Genomic DNA, 23,205 nt, shown 5'->3' with positions numbered 1-23,205 from the left:
CTTTCAAGAATGAATTTGCCAGATAAAGTTGAATACATCCTTGAAGAAGATGAAACAAAGTCCGAGCATCCGACAGATGCTCCATCTCCATCCGGACATAAGCAGACAATTGGAAAAGATGACAAGAAAGATATTGTGAAATAAATAAAAAAAATTAAGAAAAGATGTTGATAAGGTAACATCTATACTGAATCCTAGATGGTTTCTATAATATATGTTATGGAAATTATTTTGTTAACTCTTTCTATTTTAAAATGTAGGTGGGTTGAGACCTTAAAACTTTCAAGAAAGAGATTTTTAAAGAACTAGGTAGCATTCGACTGCTACTTAATGATTCAATCAAGGCTGTTTTACAAGTGATAAACAGTCAAAAGGATAACATTAATACTAAGGTTTCATTCGAAATATAGTCATTTTAGATAACAATTTTTACCATGTCTAAGTTTCTATTATCATTCCTAAAGTATCTATCCTAACAAATTATGCTTGCAGTTTACTGGCAGTTCTACGAAAAATGATGAGCATTACAAAGAAAAGAACAATCAACACATTCAAGGAAGTAGTGCTAAACCATTGTTGGCCAGTAGTAGTAAAATATGTATCTACATTATCTCTACATTATATCTATGTTATATCTACATATAGCCTAAATTACCAACAACTAATCTACATTATTTGTAACGACCCGACCGGTCATTTTGAGAATTAACGTCCCGATCCCCTATTAACTGCTTTCCCCGTATTTTTTTCTGCTATTGTGATTTGTCGGGAAGATTCGTTTTGAGTTTTGAAATGTTTTGTGACATTTAGTCCCTAAATAAGAGCTTAAGCTTTAGAATTTGGACCGTAGTCGGAACGGTATGAAGATAGCCTCGGAATGGAATTTCGTCGATTTTGTTAGCTCCGTTGGGTGATTTTGGGCTTAGGGGCATGTTCGGATTCTATTTTGGAGGTCCGTAGCTTATTTAGGCTTGAAATGTCGAAAGTTAATTTTTTGAAGTTTCCGGATCGATAGTGAGATTTTGATATCGGGGTCGGAATCTGATTTCGCAAGTTGGAATAGTTTTGTAGTGATGAATGTGACTTGCGTGCAAAATTTGAGGTCAATCGGACATGGTTTGGTTGGTTTCAGTGTCGGTTGTAGAATTCTTGAGATTTTAAGTTCATTAGGCTTGGATTGGAGAGTGATTCATAGTTTTAGCGTTGTTTGATGTGATTTGAGGGATTAATTGAGTCCGTATGATGTATTAGGATTGGTTGGTATGTCTGGTTGAGGTCCCGGGGGCCTCAGGTGAGTTTCAGATGCTTAACGGAATTGAATTTGGACTTAGGCAACTTCTGAATTTTTGCTGAACCTGTTGTTTTTGCACCTGCGGATATTGGACAACAAGTGCGGCGCCACAGAAGCAGTTTGGCAACCGGAGACGTGGTCTGAGGCTTGAAGGTTGTTGGTCGCAGATGCGGCTCAAGGATCGCAGAAGCGGGAGCGCATCTGCGAGGAATGGAGCGCAGATACAGCGCCTGGGGGTTTAATGAAATTTTGCATGTGCGGGTCCTTAGCCGCATAAGCGTCCCCTTGACCGCAGATGCAGTAATCATTGGGTAGAAATATGAAATTTCGAGGGGTTGAGCTCATAACTTCAAAAGTTGATTTTGAGCTCGGGAGAAGGCGATTTCTTGAGAGATCTTGAAGGAAAACTATTGGGTAATGAATTATATCTCTAATTTGGTTCTACTACATTATTCTATTGTTATTTTCCTCATTTAATCTAAAGAATTTTAGTGGGAGAATGGAGATTTGGGGGAAAAGTTTCCCAACCAAGTTTTTGGGTTTTAGTTGTCAGAATTGAGTGATTTTTGGACGAGTCATCTCGTGAGTGAATGTATGTTCTAAATTGGTAACTTTTACCCGATTCCGAGACGTGGGCCCGGAGAGAATTTTTGGGTGTTTTTCTTATTTCTTGCCGTAGCTTCAAATTCATTAGTTAGATTAGTTGCTTGTAGTTTTATTTACGTTATGTAATTGATTTGATTAGATTTGGGCCACTTGGAGTTGGATACTCGTGGCAAGAGCGTGATATCTGATTGATTTTTGAGCTGGTTCGAGGTAAGTGGCTTGCCTAACCTTGTGGGGGGGGGGGAACTCCCTTTAGGATTTGGTATTGTTGTTATATGAATGTTGTGTACGTGAGATGACGAGTGCGTACATGTGCTAATTATTGAAAACCCTCGTTTTCATCAAGTAAATATCTATGTTTTCTTTTAACTGAGACCCACTAGTATACGAAGCCTCCTATTTTGCTTAGGAAAGCATGCTTATGTGACTTAACTGTCTTACCTGATTTAACTGTTTACCTGGATTTTTGTGTAGCATGTTTAGAGTAGAAATTTCATGTTTCCCTGATATGAACTTGAATAGAATTGTAGGGTTCTTTCTTGAGACTGTTGTGTGTTTACTTTGGGACTACAGATCGGTATTTCGGGAGATCCCCCTACACATTTATAATTGGGACTACGGGACGATATCCTGGGAGATCCCCCTGTACTGGATATTTATTTTGGGGTTACAGATCGTTATTCTGGGAGATTCCCCTACATATTTACGATTTGGACTATGGGACGATATCCCGGGAGATCCTCTGCACACTTACGTTTGGGACTACGGGACGATATCCTAGGAGATCCCCCGTTGCTATCTCTGTGTACTGAGTTATATTCTTTCTGTGATTTTATTCTTATCGACTATTAGTATTTTAATTATACTGTAAATTTCATACAGTTTTACCTTTATATATATATATATATATATATATATATATATAACCAGTATGGCCCTGACCTTCATCGTCACTACTCGACCAAGGTTAGGCTTGACACTTACTAGGTACCACTGTGGTGTACTCATGCCCTTTCATGCACAAGTTTTTCGTGTGCAGATCCAAGTTCTAATTCTCATCCATACTTCCAGTGAGGCGAGGCAATCTAGAGACTTCGAGGTATATCTGCCACGTCCGCAAACCTAGAAGTCCCTCTCTATTCCTCCTTTAGTTACATACGTCCTGTATTTTTCTTTGTTGTTAGATTTTCTGGAGAGTAGATACATTATGTACTTCTGTAGCTTGTGATTTCATGAGATTCTGGGTTTTGGGAGTGTTATGTTCAGTTGAGAGAGTGTTATTATTGTAAATTGCCGAGCGGCATTTTAAACTCCTTTACTATATATTCCTGTTAATTGTTATTTTATTTCATTTTCGAGGTTTTGTTAGGCTTACCTAGTCGTAGAGACTAGGTGCCGTCACGACAGTTCACGAAGGGAGAACTTGGGTCTTGACAAGTTGGTATCAGATCTTTAGGTTCATAGGAGTCATGAATCACAAGCCGGTTTATTAGAGTCTCGCGGATCGGTATGGAGACATCTGCACTTATCTTCGAGAGGCTATGTAACTGTTAGGAAAATTCGACTTCATTTGATTCCCCTGTCATGCGAGATTTTTGATATCAAAATCCTAAACCTCTGTCTTCTATTATCTCACAGATGGTGAGGACACGTGCTACCAGAGATGACCAGGCACCCGTGCCCCCCACTAGAGCCGCTAGAGGTCGGAGCTGGGGTAAAGGCCGAGGACACGCACGTGGTGCAACCAGAGCACCAGTGCGAGCTACCACAGAGGAGCCACCAGCAGCTCCAGCCGCAGCCCAGGCACCTGATACGCCTACTTCTACTACTACTCCAGCTCTTCAGGAGACCCTTGCATAGTTCATGAGCATGTATACCACTCTACCTTAGGCAGGATTCCCCTTGTTGTAGCCACGTCCCAGGCCGGGGGAGGAGCACAAACTCCCGCTGCTCGCACCCCAGAGCAATGGGTCCAGGTTGATCAGATCCCAGAGGTTATACAGGTGCTGCCTGTAGCCCCAGTTCACCCCGAGGACAGGGCATCAGCTTCAGAGGATGAGCAGTGGAGGCTTGAGAGGTTCAATAAGTACAAGCCTCCTACATTCAGTGGTCTAGCATTAGAGGATGCTCTAGGATTTCTGGAGGAGTGCTATCGTATCCTCCATACTATGGGTATATCGGGATCGAGTGGGGGTTCTTTCACTGCCTTCCAGCTTCGAGGAGCAGCCTATCAGTGGTAGCGTACTTTTGAGTTGGATAGTATAGCTGAGGCAGCTTCCCTTACATGGACCCAGTTTTCAGATATGTTCTTGAGGGAGTATGTTCCTCAGAGCCTCAGGGACGCATGGCGCATAGATTTTGAGCATTTGCGCCAGGGTACTATGACTATTTCAGAGTATACTGTCCATTTCACTGACGTGGCTAGGCATGCACCGACCTTGGTTTCTATAGTTCGTGAGAGAGTTCACTAGTTTATTAAGGGGCTCATTCCCAGCATCAGGTCCAACATGGCCCGGGAGTTGGAGATAGATATTTCTTATCACCAAGTGGTGAGCATTGCTAGGAGAGTAGAGGGCATGTTTGCTTGGGATAGAGAGGAGAGGGAGACCAAGAGGTCTCGAAAGTCGAGCCATTATTCTGGTGCTCGTGCTCCAGCTACAGTTCGTCAGGTAGGGGTTATATGAGTTGCCCTGTTCATTCAGCTCTTCCAGCAGCCAGTGGTATTCCAGCTCTTCCTATACCTCATGAGCCTTATTATGCACCTCCAGTATCTAGTGCGCCTCCTGCACAAAGTGCTTTTAGTGTTCAGTCCCGCAGACCTGGCCCAAGCTAGTCACAGTCGCCACGTCCTCCCAGAGCTTATTTTTGGTATGGAAACACACGCCATATAGTGAGGGATTGCCCTAGACTTAGAAGGGGTGCACCTCCGTATATTTCTCAGCCATAGCATGCTCCGCAGAGTTCCCAGGTTATGATTATAGCACCAGTTGCTACCCCACCTGCTCAGCCAGCTAGAGGTGGAGGTCAGGGAGGTAGAGGTCGCCCTAAAGGGGGATGCCATGCCAGATACTATGCCCTTCCTGCCTATACTGAGGCTGTTGCCTCCAATTCTGTCATCACAAGTATTGTTCCGGTCTGTCATAGAGATGCATTGGTTCTATTCAATCCAGGCTCCACTTATTCTTATGTGTCCTTTTATTTTGCCCCACATTTGGGCGTATCTCGAGATTTCTTGAGTTCCCCTGTTTATGTTTCTACTCATATAGGAGATTCACTTATTGTGAACCGTGTATATCGATCGTGCTTGATTGGTTTTAGTGGTTTTGAGACCAGAGCCAATTTTTTCTGCTCAGCATGGTAGATTTTGATGTGATCTTGGGCATGGACTAGTTGTCACCCCATTATACTATTCTTGATTGTCATGCCAAAACTGTGACGCTGGCTATGCCAGGTGTACCGCGAGTAGAGTGGAGGGGTACTTTAGATCACACTCCCAGTAGAGTTATTTCATTCCTTAAGGCCAAGTGAATGGTTGAGAGAGGGTGTGACACGTATCTAGCCTATGCGAGAGATGTCAGTATTGATACCCCTACAGTTGATTCAGTCCTAGTAGTACGAGATTTCCCTAATATGTTTCCAGCTAATCTTCCGGGCATGCCACCCGACAGAGATACTGATTTTGGCATTGATTTGTTGTGGGGCACTCAGCCCATTTCTATTTATCCTTATCGTATGGCTCCTCCTGAGTTGAAGGATCAGTTACAAGAATTACTTGACAAGGGTTTTATTCAGCCCAGTATGTCACCTTGGGGTGCTCCTATCTTGTTTGTGAAGAAAAAGGATGGTTCTATGCGTATTTGTATCGATTATCACCAGTTGAACAAAGTTACAGTGAAGAACCGGTATACTTTGCCTCGTATTGATGACCTGTTTGATCATTTATAGGGTGCCCGAGTGTTTTCTAAGATTGATTTGCGTTCAGGTTATCATCAGTTGAAGATTCGGGAGCCAGACATCCCGAAGACTTCTTTCAAGACTCGGTATGGTCATTACGAGTTCCTTGTTATGTCATTTGGGCTGACCAATGCCCCAACAATATTTATGCATTTGATGCACAGTGTATTCCAACCATATCTTGACTCGTTCATCATTGTCTTTATTGATGACATCCTAGTATATTCCCAGACTCGGGAGGATCATGAGCAACACCTGAGGATAGTGCTTCAGATATTGAGGGAAAAACATTATATGCAAAGTTCTCGAAATGTGAGTTTTGGTTGGATTCCGTGGCATTCTTGGGTAACGTGGTATCTAATGAAGGGATCAAGGTGGATCCGAAGAAAGTGGAAGCAGTGTAGAGTTTGCCCAGACCATCCTCAGCTACAGAGATCCATAGTTTTCTTGGCTTGGTAGGTTATTACCATTGATTTGTTGAGGGATTTTCATCTATTACAGCACCTATGACCAGGCTGACCCAGAAGGGTGCTCCGTTCAGGTGGAAGGAAGAGTGTGAGGAGAGTTTCTAGAAGCTCAAGACAACTTTGACTACAACCCCAATATTGATATTACCTACAGGTTTGGGGTCTTATACTGTTTATTGTGATGCCTCGAGGATTAGCCTTGGAGTGGTGTTGATGCAGGATGGTAGGGTGATTGCCTATGCGTCCAGACAACTGAAGGTGCATCAGAAGAATTATCATGTCCATGATCTCGAGTTAGCTGCTATTTTTTACGCCTTGAAGATCTGGCACATTATTTGTACGGTGTTCCTTGTGAGATCTACACTGATCAACGGAGTTTACAGCATCTGTTCAAGTAGAAGGACCTTAATTTGCATTAGAGAAGGTGGTTAGAGCTTCTGAAGGACTATGATATCACTATTTTATACCACCCAGGGAAGGCCAATGTGGTGGCCGATGCCTTGAGTCGCCGGGCGTAGAGTTTAAGGAGTTTGGCATATCTACCAGCAGCAGAGAGGCCCATGGCGATGGATGTTTAGGCCCTAGCCAGCCAGTTTGTGAGATTAGATCTTTCGGAGCCTAGTCGGGTTCTAGCTTGTGTGATTTCTCGGTCTTCCTTGTTTGATCGTATTAGAGAGCGTCAATATGATGACCCTAATTTGCTTGTCCTTAAGGACAAGGTTCTGGATGGTGATGCTAGAGATATGACCATTGATGATGACGGGGTATTGAGTATGCAGGGTCGGGTATGTGTTCCCAATGTTGATGGGCTTTGGGAGTTGATTCTAGAGGAGGCCCACAGTTCGCAGTATTCCATCCATCCGGGTGCCATAAAGATCTAACAGGATTTGAGGCAACACTATTGGTGGAGGCTGATGAAGAAAGATATAGTTGGGTTTGTAGCTCGATGCCTCAATTGTCAGCAGGTAAAATATGAGCACCAGAGACCGGGTGGCTTGCTTCAGTAGATAGAGATTCCGAAGTGGAAGTGGGAGCGGATCACCATGGACTTTGTAGTTGGACTTCCATGGACTTTAAGGAAGTTCGATGCCATTTGGGTGATTGTTGATCGGCTGACCAAGTCTGCACACTTCATTCCTGTGTGTACTACCTATTCTTCAGAGCGGCTAGCTGAGATTTATATCCAGGAGATTGTTCGTCTACATGGTATTCTAGCTTCCATCATTTCAAATAGAGGTACTCAGTTCACATCATGGTTTTGGATGGCCGTACAACATGAGTTGGGTACTCGGGTGGAGTTGAGCACAATATTTCACCCCTAGACGGACGGACAGTCCGAGCGCACTATTCAGATTCTTGAGGATATGCTTCGTGCATGTGTGATGGAGTTTGGAGGTTCTTAGGATCAGTTCTTGTCATTGGCGGAGTTTGCCTACAACAACAATTATTAGTCCAGCATTCAAATGGCACCGTATGAGGCTTTGTATTGTAGGCGGTGTAGGTCCCCGGTGGGTTGGTTCGAGCCGGGCGAGGCCAGATTATTGGGCACAAACTTGGTTCAGGACGCTTTGGATAAGGTTAAGGTGATTCAGGATAGACTTCGCACACTCTAGTACAGACAGAAGAGTTATGAGGACCAGAAGGTTCGTGATGTTTCATTTATGGTTGGAGAGCAGGTCTTGCTTCAGGTTTCACCTATGAAGGACGTTATGAGATTTGGGAAGAAGGGAAAATTGAGTCTGAGGTTTAATGGTCCTTTTGAGGTATTGCTATGTGTTGGGGAGGATGCTCATGAGCTTGCCTTACATCCTAGCTTGGCAGGAGTTCATCCGGTATTTCATGTTTCGATGCTCCGGAGGTATCACGATGATCCTTCGCACGTGTTGGATTTTAGTTCAGTCTAGTTGGACAAGGATCTATCCTATGTCGAGGAGCCAGTGGCTATAATAGACAGGCAGGTTCGAAAGCTGAGGTCAAAGAGCATTGCATTAGTAAAGGTTCAGTGGCGGGGTCAGCCAGTCGATGAGGCAACTTGGGAGACCGAGCAGGATATGCGCAGCCGTTACTCTCATCTTTAGCATGGTATCGAGTGAAGGGATCAAGGTGGATTCGAAGAAAGTGGAAGCAATGCAGAGTTGGCCCAGACCATCCTCAGCTATAAAGATCCATAGTTTTCTTGGCTTGGCAAGTTATTACCGTCAGTTTGTTGAGGGATTTTCATCTATTGCAACACCTATGACCAGGTTGATCTAGAAGGGTGCTCCGTTCAGGTTGATGGAAGAGTGTGAGGAGAGCTTCCAGAAGCTCAAGACAGCTTTGACTACAACCCTAGTATTGATATTGCCTACAGGTTTAGGATCTTATACTGTCTACTGTGACACCTCGAGGATTGGCCTTGGAGCGGTATTGATGCAGGACAGTATGGTGATTGCCTACGCATCCAGACAGTGGAAGGTGCATGAGAAGAATTATCATGTCCATGATCTCGAGTTAGCTTCTATTGTTTACACCTTGAAGATCTAGCGTCATTATTTGTACAGTGTTCCTTGTGAGATCTACAATGATCACCGGAGTTTACAGAATCTGTTCAAGCAGAAGGACCTTAATTTGCGTAAGAGAAGGTGGTTAGAGCTGCTGAAGGACTATGATATCACTATTTTATACTACCCAGGGAAGGCCAATGTGGTGGCCGATGCCTTGAGTCATCGGGCGGAGAGTTTGGCATATCTACCAGCAGTAGAGAGGCCCATGGCGATGGATGTTCAGGCCCTAGCCAGCCAGTTTGTGAGATTGGATCTTTCGGAGCCCAGTCGAGTTCTAGCTTGTGTGATTTCTCGGTCTTCCTTGTTTGATCGTATTAGAGAGCGTCAGTATGATGACCCCAATGTGCTTGTCCTCAAGGACAACATTCTGCATGGTGATGCCAGAGATGTGACCATGGACGATGACGGGGTAATGAGGATGCAGGGTCAGGTATATGTACCCAATGTTGATGGGCTTCGGGAGTTGATTCTAGAGGAGGCCCACAGTTCGCGGTATTCCATCAATCCGGGTGCCGCAAAGATCTACCAGGATTTGAGGCAGCACTATTGGTGGTGGCAGATGAAGAAAGATATAGTTGGGTTTGTAGCCCGATGCCTCAATTGTTAGTAGGTAAAATATGAGCACCAGAGACCGGGTGGCTTACTTCAGCAGATAGAGATTCCGGAGCGGAAGTGGGAGTGAATCACCATGGACTTCGTAGTTGGACTCCCACGGACTTTGAGGAAGTTCGATGCCATTTGTGTGATTGTGGATCGGCTGACCAAATCCGTACACTTCATTCCTGTGTGTGCTACCTATTCTTCAGAGCGGTTGGCTAAGATTTATATCCGGGAGATTGTTCATCTGCATGGTATTCCAGCTTCCATCATTTCAGATAGAGGTACTCAGTTTACATCATGGTTCTTGAGGGTCGTGCAACATGAGTTGGGTACTTAGATGGAGTTGAGCACAATATTTTACCCCCAGACGGACGGACAGTCCGAGCGTACTATTTACATTCTTGAGGATATGCTCTGTGCGTGTGTGATGGAGTTTGAAGTTTCTTGGGATTAGTTCTTGCCACTGGCGGAGTTTGCCTACAACAACAGTTATCAGTCCAGCATTCAAATGGCACCGTATGAGGCTCTGTATGGTAGGCGGTATAGGTCCCCAATGGGTTGGTTTGAGCCGGGCGAGGCCAGATTATTGGGAACAAACTTGGTTCAGGATGCTTTGGAGAAGGTTAAGGTGATTCAGGATAGACTCCGCACAGTCCAGTCCAGACAGAAAAGTTATGCAGTCCGGAAGGTTCGCGATGTTTCATTTATGGTTGGAGAGCGGGTATTGCTTCGGGTTTCGCCTATGAAGGGCGTTATGGGATTTGGGAAGAAGGAGAAATTGAGTCCGAGGTTTAATGGTCCTTTTGAGGTATTGCGACGTGTTGGGGAAGTTGCTTATGAGATTGCCTTACCTCCCAGCTTGGCAGGAGTTCATCTGGTATTTCATGTTTTGATGCTCCGGAGGTATCACGGTGATCCTTCGCACATGTTGGATTTCAATTTAGTCTAGTTGGACAAGGATCTATCCTATGTCGAGGAGCCAGTGGCTATATTGGTTAGGCAGGTTCAAAAGCTGAGGTCAAAGAGCATTGCATCAGTAAAGGTTCAGTGGCGGGGTTAGCCGGTCGAGGAGGCGACTTGGAAGACCGAGCAGGATATGCGCAGCTGTTACCCTCATCTTCTTACCACTTCAGGTATATCTCTATGCTCGTTCGAGGATGAACAAATGTTTTAAGAGGGAGAGGATGTAACGACCCGGATGGTCACTTTGAGAATTAACGCCCAATCCCCTATTAACTGCTTTCTCCGTGTTTGTTTCTGCTATTGTGATTTGCCGGAAAGATTCATTTTGAGTTTCGGAGTGTTTTGGGATATTTAGTCCCAAAATGAGAGCTTAAGCTTTAGAATCTGGACCGTAGTCAAAACGGTATGAAGATGGCCTCGTAATGGAATTTCATCGATTCTGTTAGCTCCATTGGGTGATTTCAGGCTTAGGGGCATGTTCAGATTGTGTTTTGGAGGTCCGTAGCTTATTTAGGCTTGAAATGCCGAAAGTTGAATTTTTGAAGTTTCTGGATCGATAGTGAGATTTTGATATCGGGTTTGGAATCCGATTCTGAAAGTTAGAATAGTTCCGTCGTGATGAATGTGACTTGTGTGCAAAATTTGAGGTCAATCAGACATGGTTTGGTTGGTTTCGACATCGGTTGTAGAATTCTTGAGATTTCAAGTTCATTAGGCTTTGATTGGAGAGTGATTCATGGTTTTAGCGTTGTTTGATGTGATTTGAGGGTTTGACTGAGTCCGTATGATGTTTTAGGATTGGTTGGTATGTTTGGTTGAGGTCCTGGGGGCCTTGGGTGAGTTTCAGATGCTTAACGGAATTGAATTTGGACTTAGGCAACTTCTGAAATTTTGCTGAACCTGTTGTTTTTGCACCTGCGGATATTGGACCGCAGGTGCAGCGCCGCAGAAGTGGTTTGGCAACCGCAGATGCGGTCTGAGGCTTGAAGGCTGTTGGTCGCAGATGCGGCTCAAGGACCGCAGAAGCGGGAGCGCATCTGCGAGGAAAGGAGCGCATGTGCGGCGCTTGGGGGTTTAATGAAATTTCGCAGTTGCGGGTCCCCAGCCGCAGAAGCGGTACCGCAGAAGCGTCCCTTTGACCGTAGATGCGGTAATCGCTGAGCAGAAATATGAAAATTCGAAGGTTTGAGCTCATAACTTAGATTTGTACAAGTTAGTACGAATCCGTACTAGGCGATTAGACAATTGTCCCAATAAGATTTCTTACTGTAAATAGAAATGTCCCATATTTAGGGTTCCCTTATTATATAAAGGGGACCCCAATTATTTGTAACGATCATCAATCATTGGCAAAGAATATACTCTTTTACTTTTTTGCTCACATTTCATCAAAATTGTCCTTTAACTTTATTGTTCTTACTTTATTGTTCTTGACCTACCTCAAGGCCACCTTAGCTCGAGGTTGAGACTGGCTTGCATAGTAGTTTGATTTTACTTACTTCTTTCATTTATACATTAAGATTTCTTGTTTATTAATTAGTATTGAAGTAAATCACATATCTTTAAAACCATAAACAAGTTTAATTGTTACTCGTATTTTCGAGGTAAATAATAAAAAAATTCAAAAAATTACTTATTAAGTCGAATGAAGGCAATTAAGGAATTCGATGAAGCCATATCTCTATCGAAGACATCTAAACGTGTATATAAAAGCAAAGAAACATTTCATCCATGAGAAGTTAAGTCGCTTACGAGTTTTAATTTGTAGTTTCTCTAGTCGTGGTTCTGTATTAGTGAAGCAAATGCGGGAGTGATTTGCCTTCACTTTCTTCCCTCCCATGCCTACGCTAGAAAAGCAAAAAAATTACGAATTAATGTCACGGCCCCAAATCGACCTGGTCGTGATGACGCTTATCGTGAAACTAGGCTAGCCGACACATTTCCAATTAAATCCACATTTCATTTAAAAACTTAAGTAAAACCATTTTTCAACTGAAATCCGATAAAGATATAAAGTTAAAATCACCAAAGCGGAAAAATACAAGCCCGACCTCGGGTGTCACTAAGTCATGAGCAACGCTATAATAGTTCTGAAACAAGACAAGACCAAAACAATCTAGAAATAACAACAAATTACTAATAGGAAGATAGAGAAGGAGAAAAGCGGAACAACGGTCACCAGACAGCTACCTCGCTATCTCCGTGAAGTCCGCGACTGGAATAGTCAACAACCGCTACCGTGCCCTAAGATACCTGGACCTGCACACAAGGTGTAGAGGGTAATGTAAGTACACCAACTCAGTAAGCAACAAATCCAAACTATATACTGATAGGTAGTGATGAACCAAGCCTCAATAGGTAATGCAATTAAACTGTACAGAAAAAGTAGACATGCTTGCAGTTCAAGTAAAAACTCAACAGTAAATAAATGTAGTCTAAACAGTACGGAGTATAAAGCTCAGGAAATCTCTATGTACCAATGCATAGATAGCATGATCAATGTTCCGTGTACCTCTACTCACAAGTGCTCAACCACTCGGTTACTGTATATGGACATCCAGCCTAGGGAAGATCCATCCCGGAATATATATACATCACTGACCGCAGTCATCCAGTACCAAGGAAGGCCATTCCAGCCCTATGGAGAAGATCCATCTCCAGGTATAAATACTTCGGACAAGATCCATGTCCAGGGAAGATCCATCCCTCATTATCATCAACTGCGCTCACTGGGGGTGTAAAGACTCCGGAGGGTCTCCTTTCAGCCCAAGCCTATAACAAGCCAACAAAGGCATAATCAATATCTCGCTGCGGCGTGCAGCCCGATCCCATACTGTCACTCAATATCAGGCTCTCGGCCTTACATAGTCATCATTCCCAATCTCTCACACACGGGCTCAAAATGTCATAATACTAGCCCGAACAATGATATGATGTGCCAAATAACAATAATTGAGACTAAGGCATGATATAAAATGCATGAACAAGACTGAGTACAGAATATCAATGAACCTAATGATATGATAGCAAGAAACGACCTCTCGGGTCTCAACAGTATCAGCGTGAAGCCTTAACATGATAATTAGCATGATTTACAACTCATTAACTTAATCACATAATCACAACAAAGATATCAGCAGGCCACGATTCTCATGGTGCACGCCCACACGCCCGTCACTTGGCACTTGTGTCACCTTAATAGTAATCATAGAACACATAGTTCGGGGTTTCGAACCTTCAGAACCAAGTTTGGAAGCGTTACTTACCTCAAGTCAAGCCAAACTCTAGCCCGCGATGCCCTTGCCTCTCGATTCGACCTCCAAATGCCCCGAATCTAACAAAAATCAGTATATTATCATCAATATACGCTAAAGGAATGAAACCCATACAAAAATTATCAAATTAACTCAAAAATCCCGAAATTGGCAAAACCCGACCCCCGGGCCCACGTCTTGGAATCCGATAAAAATCACAAAACTAGAAAGCCCATTCACTCACGAGTTTACCCATATCAAATTCACCAAAATCCGACATCAAATGGTCCTCCAAATCCCTAAAATCCACTCTCCAAACTTTCTTCCATTTTTTCCCCAATTTTCACCCCAAATTCCCAACTTAAATGATAAAAATCAAGACATAATCATAGGATTTAACCCAAAACAAGTGAAGAACACTTACCCCAATCACTCCTCTGAAAATCCCCTCTAAATTCACCTTCTCCCGAGCTCTCTAATGAGTTTTTTGAAAATATGAACTAAACCCTCGTTTTTGAACTTAAAGATTCTGCCTAGACGCTTTCTTTTTCGCGGACGCGACCACCCTCTCGCGTTCACGTAAGCCAACTCAGACTGTCTCTCCGCTTTGCTCTTCACAAACGCGACACCTACTTCGCGAACCTTAACAAGCTCATACCTTCGCCAACGCGACCCTCACCTCGCGAACGCGTAGACCACAGAACTGGGGTCCCTAACTGCCTCACTCCTCTTTGCGAACGTAGCTCCACTTACGAGTTTGCGATGCACAATCTGCCCTCCACTTCGTGTCAGCATCCTCTCCTTCGTGAACGCGAAGAACAAAATTCACCAACTCAGAAAACACTCTTCGCGAACGCGATGAACAAACCTTCTGCAACAGAAAACTAGCAAAATCTGCTAACTCTCAAAACCAAGAATTGGTCCGTTAATCCCCCGAAACTCACCCGAGTCACTCTGGACCTCAACCAAACATGTCAACACATCCTATAACATCATTCAAACTTGTTCCGACCTTCAAAATGCTCAAAACAACATCAAAACATCAAATAACCATCGGATTCAAGCCTAAGGATTTCCAAACTTCTGAATTCCGCAACGATGCAAAAACCTATCAAACCTCATCCGAATGACCTGGAATTTTGCACACACATCACAACTTTTGGAATTCCAATACGACCTCTATATCAAAATTTACACTGCTGACGGATAATGCCAAATTTCCAATTTCGCCAATTCAAGCCTAAACCTTCCACGGACATCCAAAATACATTCCGATCACGCTCCTAAGTCCTAAATCACCTAACAAAGCTATCCAAACCATCAGAATTCACTTCCAAGACCTTTTTTTTACATAAGTTAACATCCAGTTGACTTTTTCTAACTTAAGCTTACTCAAAAGAGACTAAGTGTCTCATACCTCTCCAAAATCACTCCGAACCCGAGCCAACCAACCCGATACCATATAATACAGCTGAACAAGACATAGAGGCAGAAATGAGGGAAACAAAGCTGTAACTCATGAAACAACCGGCCGGGTCGTTACATCCTCCCTCGGTTAAACAAACGTTCGTCCTCGAACGAGTCAAGAAACATACCTGAAGCCTCAAATAGGTGAGGTATCTTATTCGTATCTCCCACTCGGTTTCCTATGTAGCCTCCTCCATGGGCCGACCTCTCCACTGCACTTTCATTGAAGCTATATACTTTGATCTCAACTTTCGGACCAGCCACTCCAAAATAGTCACTGGCTCCATATCATAAGTAAAATCACCGTCTAACTGGACCGTGCTGAAATCCAAAGCATGAGACGGATCGCCAATATACTTTCGGAGCATAGAAACATAAAATACCGGATGTACACTCGACAAGCTAGGTGGCAAAGCCAGCTCATAAGCCACCTCCCCAATCCTCCAAAGCACCTCAAAAGGCCCAATAAACCGAGGACTCAATTTACCCTTCTTCCTGAATCATATAACATCCTTCATGGGTGAAACCTTCAATAGAACCTTCTCCCCAACCATGTAAGACACATCACGGACCTTCTTGTCAGCATAACTCTTTTGTATTGACTACGCTGTACAAAGCCACTCCTGGATCATCTTCACCTTGTCCAAAGCATCATGTACCAAGTCTGTACCCAAAAGTCTAGCCTCGCCCGGCTCAAACCAACCAACTAGAGATCTACACCGTCTTCCATATAAAGCCTCATATGGATCCATCTGAATACTCGACTGATAGCTGTTGTTATATGCAAACTCCGCGAGCGGTAGAAAATGATCCCACGAACCACAAAAATCAATGACACAAGCGCGCAACATGTCCTCCAATATTTGAATGGTGCGCTCGTACTGCCCGTCCGTCTGAGGGTGAAAAACTGTGTTAAACTCAACTTGAGTACCCAACTCTCGCTTCACGACTCTCCGAAACTACAAAGTAAACTGAGTACCTCTATCTAAAATGATGGAAACTGGGACACCATGTAAGCGAACAATCTTTCGGATATAAATCTCTGCTAACCACTCTGAAGAATAGGTAGTACACACAGGAATGAAGTGCGTGAACTTGGTCAGCCGATCCACAATCACCCAAATAGCATCAAACTTCTTCAAAGTCCGTGGGAGCCCAACTACAAAATCCATGGTGATCCGCTCCCACTTCCACTCTGGAATATCTAACCGCTGAAGCAAGCCACCCAACCTCTGATGCTCATATTTCACCTGCTGATAATTGAGACACCAAGCTACAAATCTCACAATATCCTTCTTCATTCTTCTCTACCAATAATGTTGTCTTAAATCCCGATACAACTTTGCGGCACCCGGATGGATGGAATACCGCGAGCTATGGGCCTCATCCAGAATCAACTCCCGAAGTCCATCTACATTGGGCATACATATCCGACCCTGCATCCTCAATACCCCATCATCACCAATAGTCACATCTCTGGCATCGTCGTGTTGAACTCTGTCCTTAAGGACAAGCAAATAAGGATCATCATATTGGCGCTCTCTAATGCGATCAAACAAGGAAGACCGAGAAACCACACAAGCTAAGACCCGACTGGGCTCCGAAATATCCAACCTCACCAACCGGTTGGCCAAGGCCTGAACATCAACTGCAAGAGGTCTCTCCCCAATAGGAATATATGCCAAACTGCCCATACTCACCGCCTTCCTACTCAAGGCATCGACCACTACATTGGACTTCCCCGGATGGTACAAGATAGTGATATCATAGTCCTTTAGCAGCTCCAACCATCTCCGCTGCCTCAAGTTGAGATTCTTCTGCTTGAACAAGTGTTGGAGGCTACAATGATTAGTAAACACCTCACAAGACACACCATATAGATAATGCCTCCAAATCTTCAACGCGTGAACAATGACAACCAACTCCAAATCATGAACAGGGTAGTTCTTCTCATAGGGCTTCAACTAACAAGAAGCATAAGCAATCACTCTATCCTCCTGCATCAACACACACCCAATACCATCTCTCGAAGCATCACAATACACTGTATATGAACCTGAAGCTGATGGCAAAACTAACACTGGAGATGTGGTCAAGGCAGTCTTGAGCTTCTGAAAGCTCGCCTCATGCTCATCCGACCACATGAAAGGAGCACCCTTTTGAGTCAATTTAGTCAAGGGTGATGCTATAGATGAAAATCCCTGAACGAACCGACGGTAATAGCCCGCAAAACCAAGGAAGCTGCGAATCTCTATGGTTGAGGACAGTCTGGGACAACTCTTAATCGCCTCTATCTTCTTCGGATCAACCTGAATAACCTCACTAGACACCGCATGCCCCAAGAAAGCCACTAAACTGAATCAAAACTCACACTTGGAGAACTTTGCATAAAGCTTCTCCTCGCTCAATCTCTACAACACAACTCTCAAATGCTCTGCGTGCTCCTCCTGACTACGTGAGTATACCAGCATATCATCAATGAATACAATGATAAACGAGTCGAGATAAGGCCGAGATAATTTTATTATATCACCCCTAATTACAATATATTAAAAATAAATTTGAAATAAAATTTGCATATTTAGAAACTACATTAAAGTTATTATAAGTCAAAATATTTAAAAATTATGTGCAAAAGACATGGTCAAGGAAAACCTTGTTACAGCTTGTTTGGATAGTTGTTACATATCGTTTCATAATGTATCTTATCGTATTGTATTGTATTGTATTGTACTGTATCGTTTGATGAATACAATATTTGGATGGATTGTGTCGTTTTGCCGTCGTTTCATGGTATCATGCACCAGTAATATGATGAATAAACTTGCAATATTATAAAGAAAAATTATGAGATTGTATATAAAAAGGTAGGGTAAATGATAAAATAAAATTATTTAATAATAATGAAGGGTGAGATTGAGAGAAAAACACAAGGAAACGATGCGACCACACCAAATTGGTCGTTACATAAAGTGGCATATTTCATCGTTACGTAACGACAGATTTAACGATACGATACAATAAAATTTAAGTAACAATCAAAACAAACATTGTATTTAAAGTAATAATACGATACGATACAACTGGTAACAACCATCCAAACAAGCTGTTAGACTCCCCAAATAGTAAAAGGTTAACTCTTGCTGATACGAAGGGATTAGTACTTAATAAGGGTGAAATATGTATAAATGATAAATTGTCTTTTGATTTTCCAAAATAAACAAATAAAAGTGGACAATTTTTTTGGTATAGTAAACAAGAAAAAAATTACGGTCAGAGTATTTGTCATTATTACTGGGGACCGTAATAATGATCTATGGGCATACCACTAATAAAGATCCCACGCGAGCGAGAGAATATTTTTCCTTTTTTCTAATTCTTTTAATTATACTAGTTTATGGACACTGACTATATTCCTTAATATACAAACTCTGAAAATAGGAGTAACACGAATTCTAAATGAGAAAAAAATACAAGATCAAAGTAATGTATAGACAAACAATTTCGAACTCTTCTTCTTTCGTCATTGTGATTTACCCCGTAATAACTATGAATTATATCCAAACACCAGAAATAGCTGTAAACTTACAATGCGAGGTAAGTACTTATTGGCACCCGGTGTTTTACCGGTATATGGTGATGGAGAGAATGTGAAAGCAGCATGCTTGATTATCGACAGATTTTTCCTTTTCTTTGAAAATTATTTTTGACTTAAAATTACATTGTCTCAGCGGATTCATAAAAATTACTACTCCACTATTAAAGAAAAGAAGAAACAAAGTACTTAACTAACATTAATTAAATGATAAGTGGGGGAGAATTGACAGAACATATAGGGTCTTTTTAAGCAGCCTGTAACAAGGGGGAGGCAATATTTAAAGTTTGTGTTTTCGGGAATCTAATCCGATCCTTTTAAGTTATTGACTCTAAATTAATAATTTGTACATATTTAATGAAATTTTAAGACAAATAAGTGATTTGAACCAAAGCTACTGGGTTTTGACAAACCCGTAGCCGACACCGTCTCTGACAGAAATCCCTACAAACTGATACAATATTAATTGGTACAGTACACTTTTACTTAAGCCACCTATGTTTGAAATTAATACTTACTTTATAAAGAAATAAAGAAACAAAAAAAGTAACTTCAGTTAAATGATAAGTGGGAATAATATAATTGACAGATTGACATAAAGAATCATTTCAGGAAGCCTGTGAGAAGAGGCAGACATCCGCACAAACTGATATCTTAATTGGAATTGTACAAAATTTACACAAGCCGCCTATTGTTTAGTAGTACTTAATTCATTAGTGCCTCTAATCGCATTTCAATAGCGACCTAACTTTATTAGTTTACTGATTACTAGGGGACCTTATGTTCTACGCTAATTAACCCTATAAAGTCAATTCAACAGTTAGTGGCTAAAGAAGAGTAGTGTGTAGTGAGTGAACATGGAATCTAGAATGCTTTGGCCTTATTCTCCACATCCAATCTTGCTTTCATGGCTTCTTTCGGTTCATCTCTTCTGTTTCTTAGCCGTAGCGCGAAGATCCACTTACATTGTCCACTTGGACAAGTCCTTAATGCCTAATATCTTTGCTGATCACCAGCATTGGCATTCTTCCACTATTGATTCCATTAAGGCTGCAGTTCCTTCATCAGTAGACAGATTCCACTCAGCTCCAAAACTTGTTTACTCTTATGACAATGTGTTTCATGGCTTCAGTGCTGTTTTGTCCAAAGATGAACTTGAAGCTTTGAAGAAGTTACCAGGTTTCGTTTCAGCTTACAAAGATACAACTGCGGAACCTCACACTACCTACACATCTGATTTCCTCAAGCTCAATCCTTCATCTGGGCTATGGCCTGCTTCTGGTTTAGGCCAAGATGTGATCATTGGTGTTCTTGACTCTGGCATCTGGCCTGAATCTGCGAGTTTTCGAGATGATGGTATGCCTGAAATCCCTAAGAGATGGAAGGGAATTTGTAAGCCAGGCACACAGTTTAACACTTCATTGTGCAACAGAAAACTTATTGGGGTTAATTACTTCAATAAGGGAATTTTGGCTAATGATCCAACTGTGAACATTTCCATGAATTCGGCAAGGGATACTGATGGTCATGGCACACACGTTGCTTCCATTGCTGCTGGGAATTTCGTCAAAGGTGTTTCCCATTTTGGATATGCACCAGGGACAGCAAGAGGAGTCGCTCCACGAGCTAGGCTAGCTGTGTATAAGTTTAGCTTTACTGAAGGAACTTTTACATCAGATTTAATTGCTGCTATGGACCAAGCTGTGGCGGACGGTGTTGATATGATATCCATTTCTTATGGGTTCCGTTTCAATTTCATTCCCTTGTATGAAGATTCTATTTCCATTGCTTCTTTTGGAGCTATGATGAAGGGAGTGCTAGTTTCAGCTTCAGCTGGAAATCGAGGTCCGGGGATTGGAAGTTTAAACAACGGATCTCCATGGATCTTGTGCGTGGCATCAGGCCACACTGACAGGACATTTGCTGGCACTTTGACTTTGGGAAATGGCTTAAAAATCAGGGGTTTGAGCTTGTTTCCTGCAAGAGCCTTTGTTAAGGATTCAATAGTGATTTACAACAAGACTCTAGCTGATTGCAATTCAGAAGAATTATTATCACAACTATCTGATCCGGAACGTACCATCATTATATGTGAAGATAATGGGGATTTCTCTGATCAAATGCGTATTGTCACTCGAGCAAGACTTAAAGCAGGCATCTTTATTTCTGAGGATCCAGGAATGTTCAGGTCTGCTACATTTCCAAACCGTGGAGTTGTGATTAACAAAAAGGAAGGGAAACAAGTCATCAATTATGTAAACAATATTGTCGATCCCACGGCCACCATCACGTTCCAAGAGACGTATCTAGATGCAAAGCCAGCACCAGTTGTTGCTGCATCCTCGGCACGAGGCCCCTCCAGAAGCTACATGGGAATTGCAAAGCCAGATATATTGGCACCAGGGGTGCTGATTCTTGCCGCATATCCACCAAACGTATTTGCTACAAGTATTGGGCCAAACATAGAATTGTCCACTGATTACATTCTTGAATCAGGCACATCTATGGCTGCACCACATGCTGCTGGAATTGCAGCAATGCTAAAAGGCGCGCATCCTGAATGGAGTCCTTCAGCTATTCGCTCTGCCATGATGACCACAGCAGATCCTTTGGACAACACTCGAAAACCTATTAAAGACTCGGACATTAACAAGGCCGCCACGCCCCTAGACATGGGAGCAGGACACGTTGATCCCAACAGAGCGCTTGATCCTGGCCTAGTATACGATGCTACTCCACAAGATTACGTAAATCTTCTATGCTCTCTGAATTTCACAGAAGAGCAATTCAAGACAATTGCAAGATCATCAGACAACCACAACTGCTCAAATCCATCAGCCGATCTCAATTACCCGTCGTTCATTGCATTGTACCCCCTCGAGGGACCCTTCACATTGTTGGAACAGAAATTCAGGAGGACAGTTACAAATGTTGGTAAAGGTGCAGCTACTTATAAAGCTAAGATAAAAGCTCCAAAGAACACTACAGTTTCAGTATCTCCACAAACTTTGATGTTCAAGAAGAAAAATGAGAAACAAAGTTATACTTTGACAATTCGTTATTTAGGTGATGAGGGTCAAAGTAGAAATGTTGGGTCCATCACTTGGGTTGAAGAGAATGGAAGCCATTCTGTTAGGAGTCCTATAGTGACATCTCCCATAATTGAGATCTCGTCATAAGTTGTGCTCCTTTATGATATATTTTGCCTTTGCGTAGGACCATGTGATTCTTGAATTGGAAGTACCAAACACAAGAACAAAGGGAAAGCTAGATGGAAATCATGTACTATACTGTATGAATTGCCTGTGCCTATCCCAAATTAATAATGATGATAAATCTGCTATCAAATTGCAGAAATTATGTTACTAGTATAGAACACTTGCTTGCAGCCCCTAGTGCCTTGTCAACAATTCTTTTATGCTTTTACGTCAGTAATTACTTCGCTTTTGTTATAAATAAAATTGTATTTAAGGTGAATGTCTATATTTTTTAGAGATTTTAGGGATTATTGTTTGGTGGCTAAGTCACTGTTTCCCTATAAATAGAGAGGTACTATTCTATTGTAATTCAACCCAAAATCAATAAGAATTCTCTTCCCCAAATTTTCTTTGCAATACTCTTCTTCTTCTTTTATTGTTTTATAACACGATATCAGCGCGAAACTCTAACTAATTGAGTAGAAGCTTTGGGATTGATTTAATGATTGTCAATTGTTCCAAGAACTTACTTCATGATTAAATTCTAGATTTAAGGTAAGTATTTTACTTTACTTTTCTCTTTTAAATTCTATTATAACTCTAATAACAAGAAATTATAACCATCCGAAGTGGTAAAATTTTTATGCATTGCCATGATCAAATTCATGTATGATTGAGGGCAAAGAAGTGGAAACCCGTCCCAATGAATGTGGTAGCAATATGTAATAAGTCTGAAAGAAGACAGAATTATTACCGTGAAGGTATCACCAGATGTAGTCGTGGCAATAGACGAAATTATAATCGTCATCTTTATGCTAATGAGAATAAAAGGGATTCTCAACAAAAAAAAATCATCCTTCAATATGTGAAAGTAATATTTGTCATCGATTTGACATGAGATTTTGTAAAGCACATATTGATGATTACGGCTCATTCATGATGTGAATGTGACAACATGTGATTTATGAAACATATTCATTCTTGAAAGCATATGAACGCGCTAGTGGTAGTAAATATACCACACTTACCTCTAGAAGGAGGTTTGAGATGAAATAAGAAAATAATTTCATTATTGGCATGAATGGTCATTGATCATGTACCTATTGTGATTATGCTAAAATATTATGGCAATGTGATTATTACAGGGCAAAAATAATAGAAGCAACATATCTTACCTATAATGATTTTGACCATGATCATAATTATATAACTTTCACCTTGAAAGAGATATTCACTATATGGATGCTGACGAATATGCGGTAGTATAA

The 23,205-nt window shown here is 42.0% G+C and overlaps 1 protein-coding gene across 1 annotated transcript; it reads left to right on the top strand.

Moving 5' to 3' along the window:
* The first annotated feature begins 19,539 nt into the window (after window positions 1–19,539).
* Window positions 19,540–22,111, top strand: LOC104235855 (subtilisin-like protease SBT3). The gene has a single exon (XM_009789682.2). The coding sequence runs from the start codon at window positions 19,598–19,600 to the stop codon at window positions 21,917–21,919; it is 2,322 nt and encodes a 773-aa protein (XP_009787984.1). The 5' UTR covers window positions 19,540–19,597; the 3' UTR covers window positions 21,920–22,111.
* Window positions 22,112–23,205: the final 1,094 nt, after the last annotated feature.

Source organism: Nicotiana sylvestris, chromosome 9, assembly GCF_000393655.2.
Source record: "Nicotiana sylvestris chromosome 9, ASM39365v2, whole genome shotgun sequence".
In the NCBI taxonomy this organism is placed as follows: Eukaryota; Viridiplantae; Streptophyta; class Magnoliopsida; order Solanales; family Solanaceae; genus Nicotiana; species Nicotiana sylvestris.
This window is presented reverse-complemented; position numbering and strand designations above follow the sequence as displayed.

Coding starts and splice junctions, on each gene's coding strand:
- LOC104235855 (XM_009789682.2), top strand. CDS start 19,598: ATGGAATCTAGAATGCTTTGGCCTTATTCTCCACATCCAATCTTGCTT.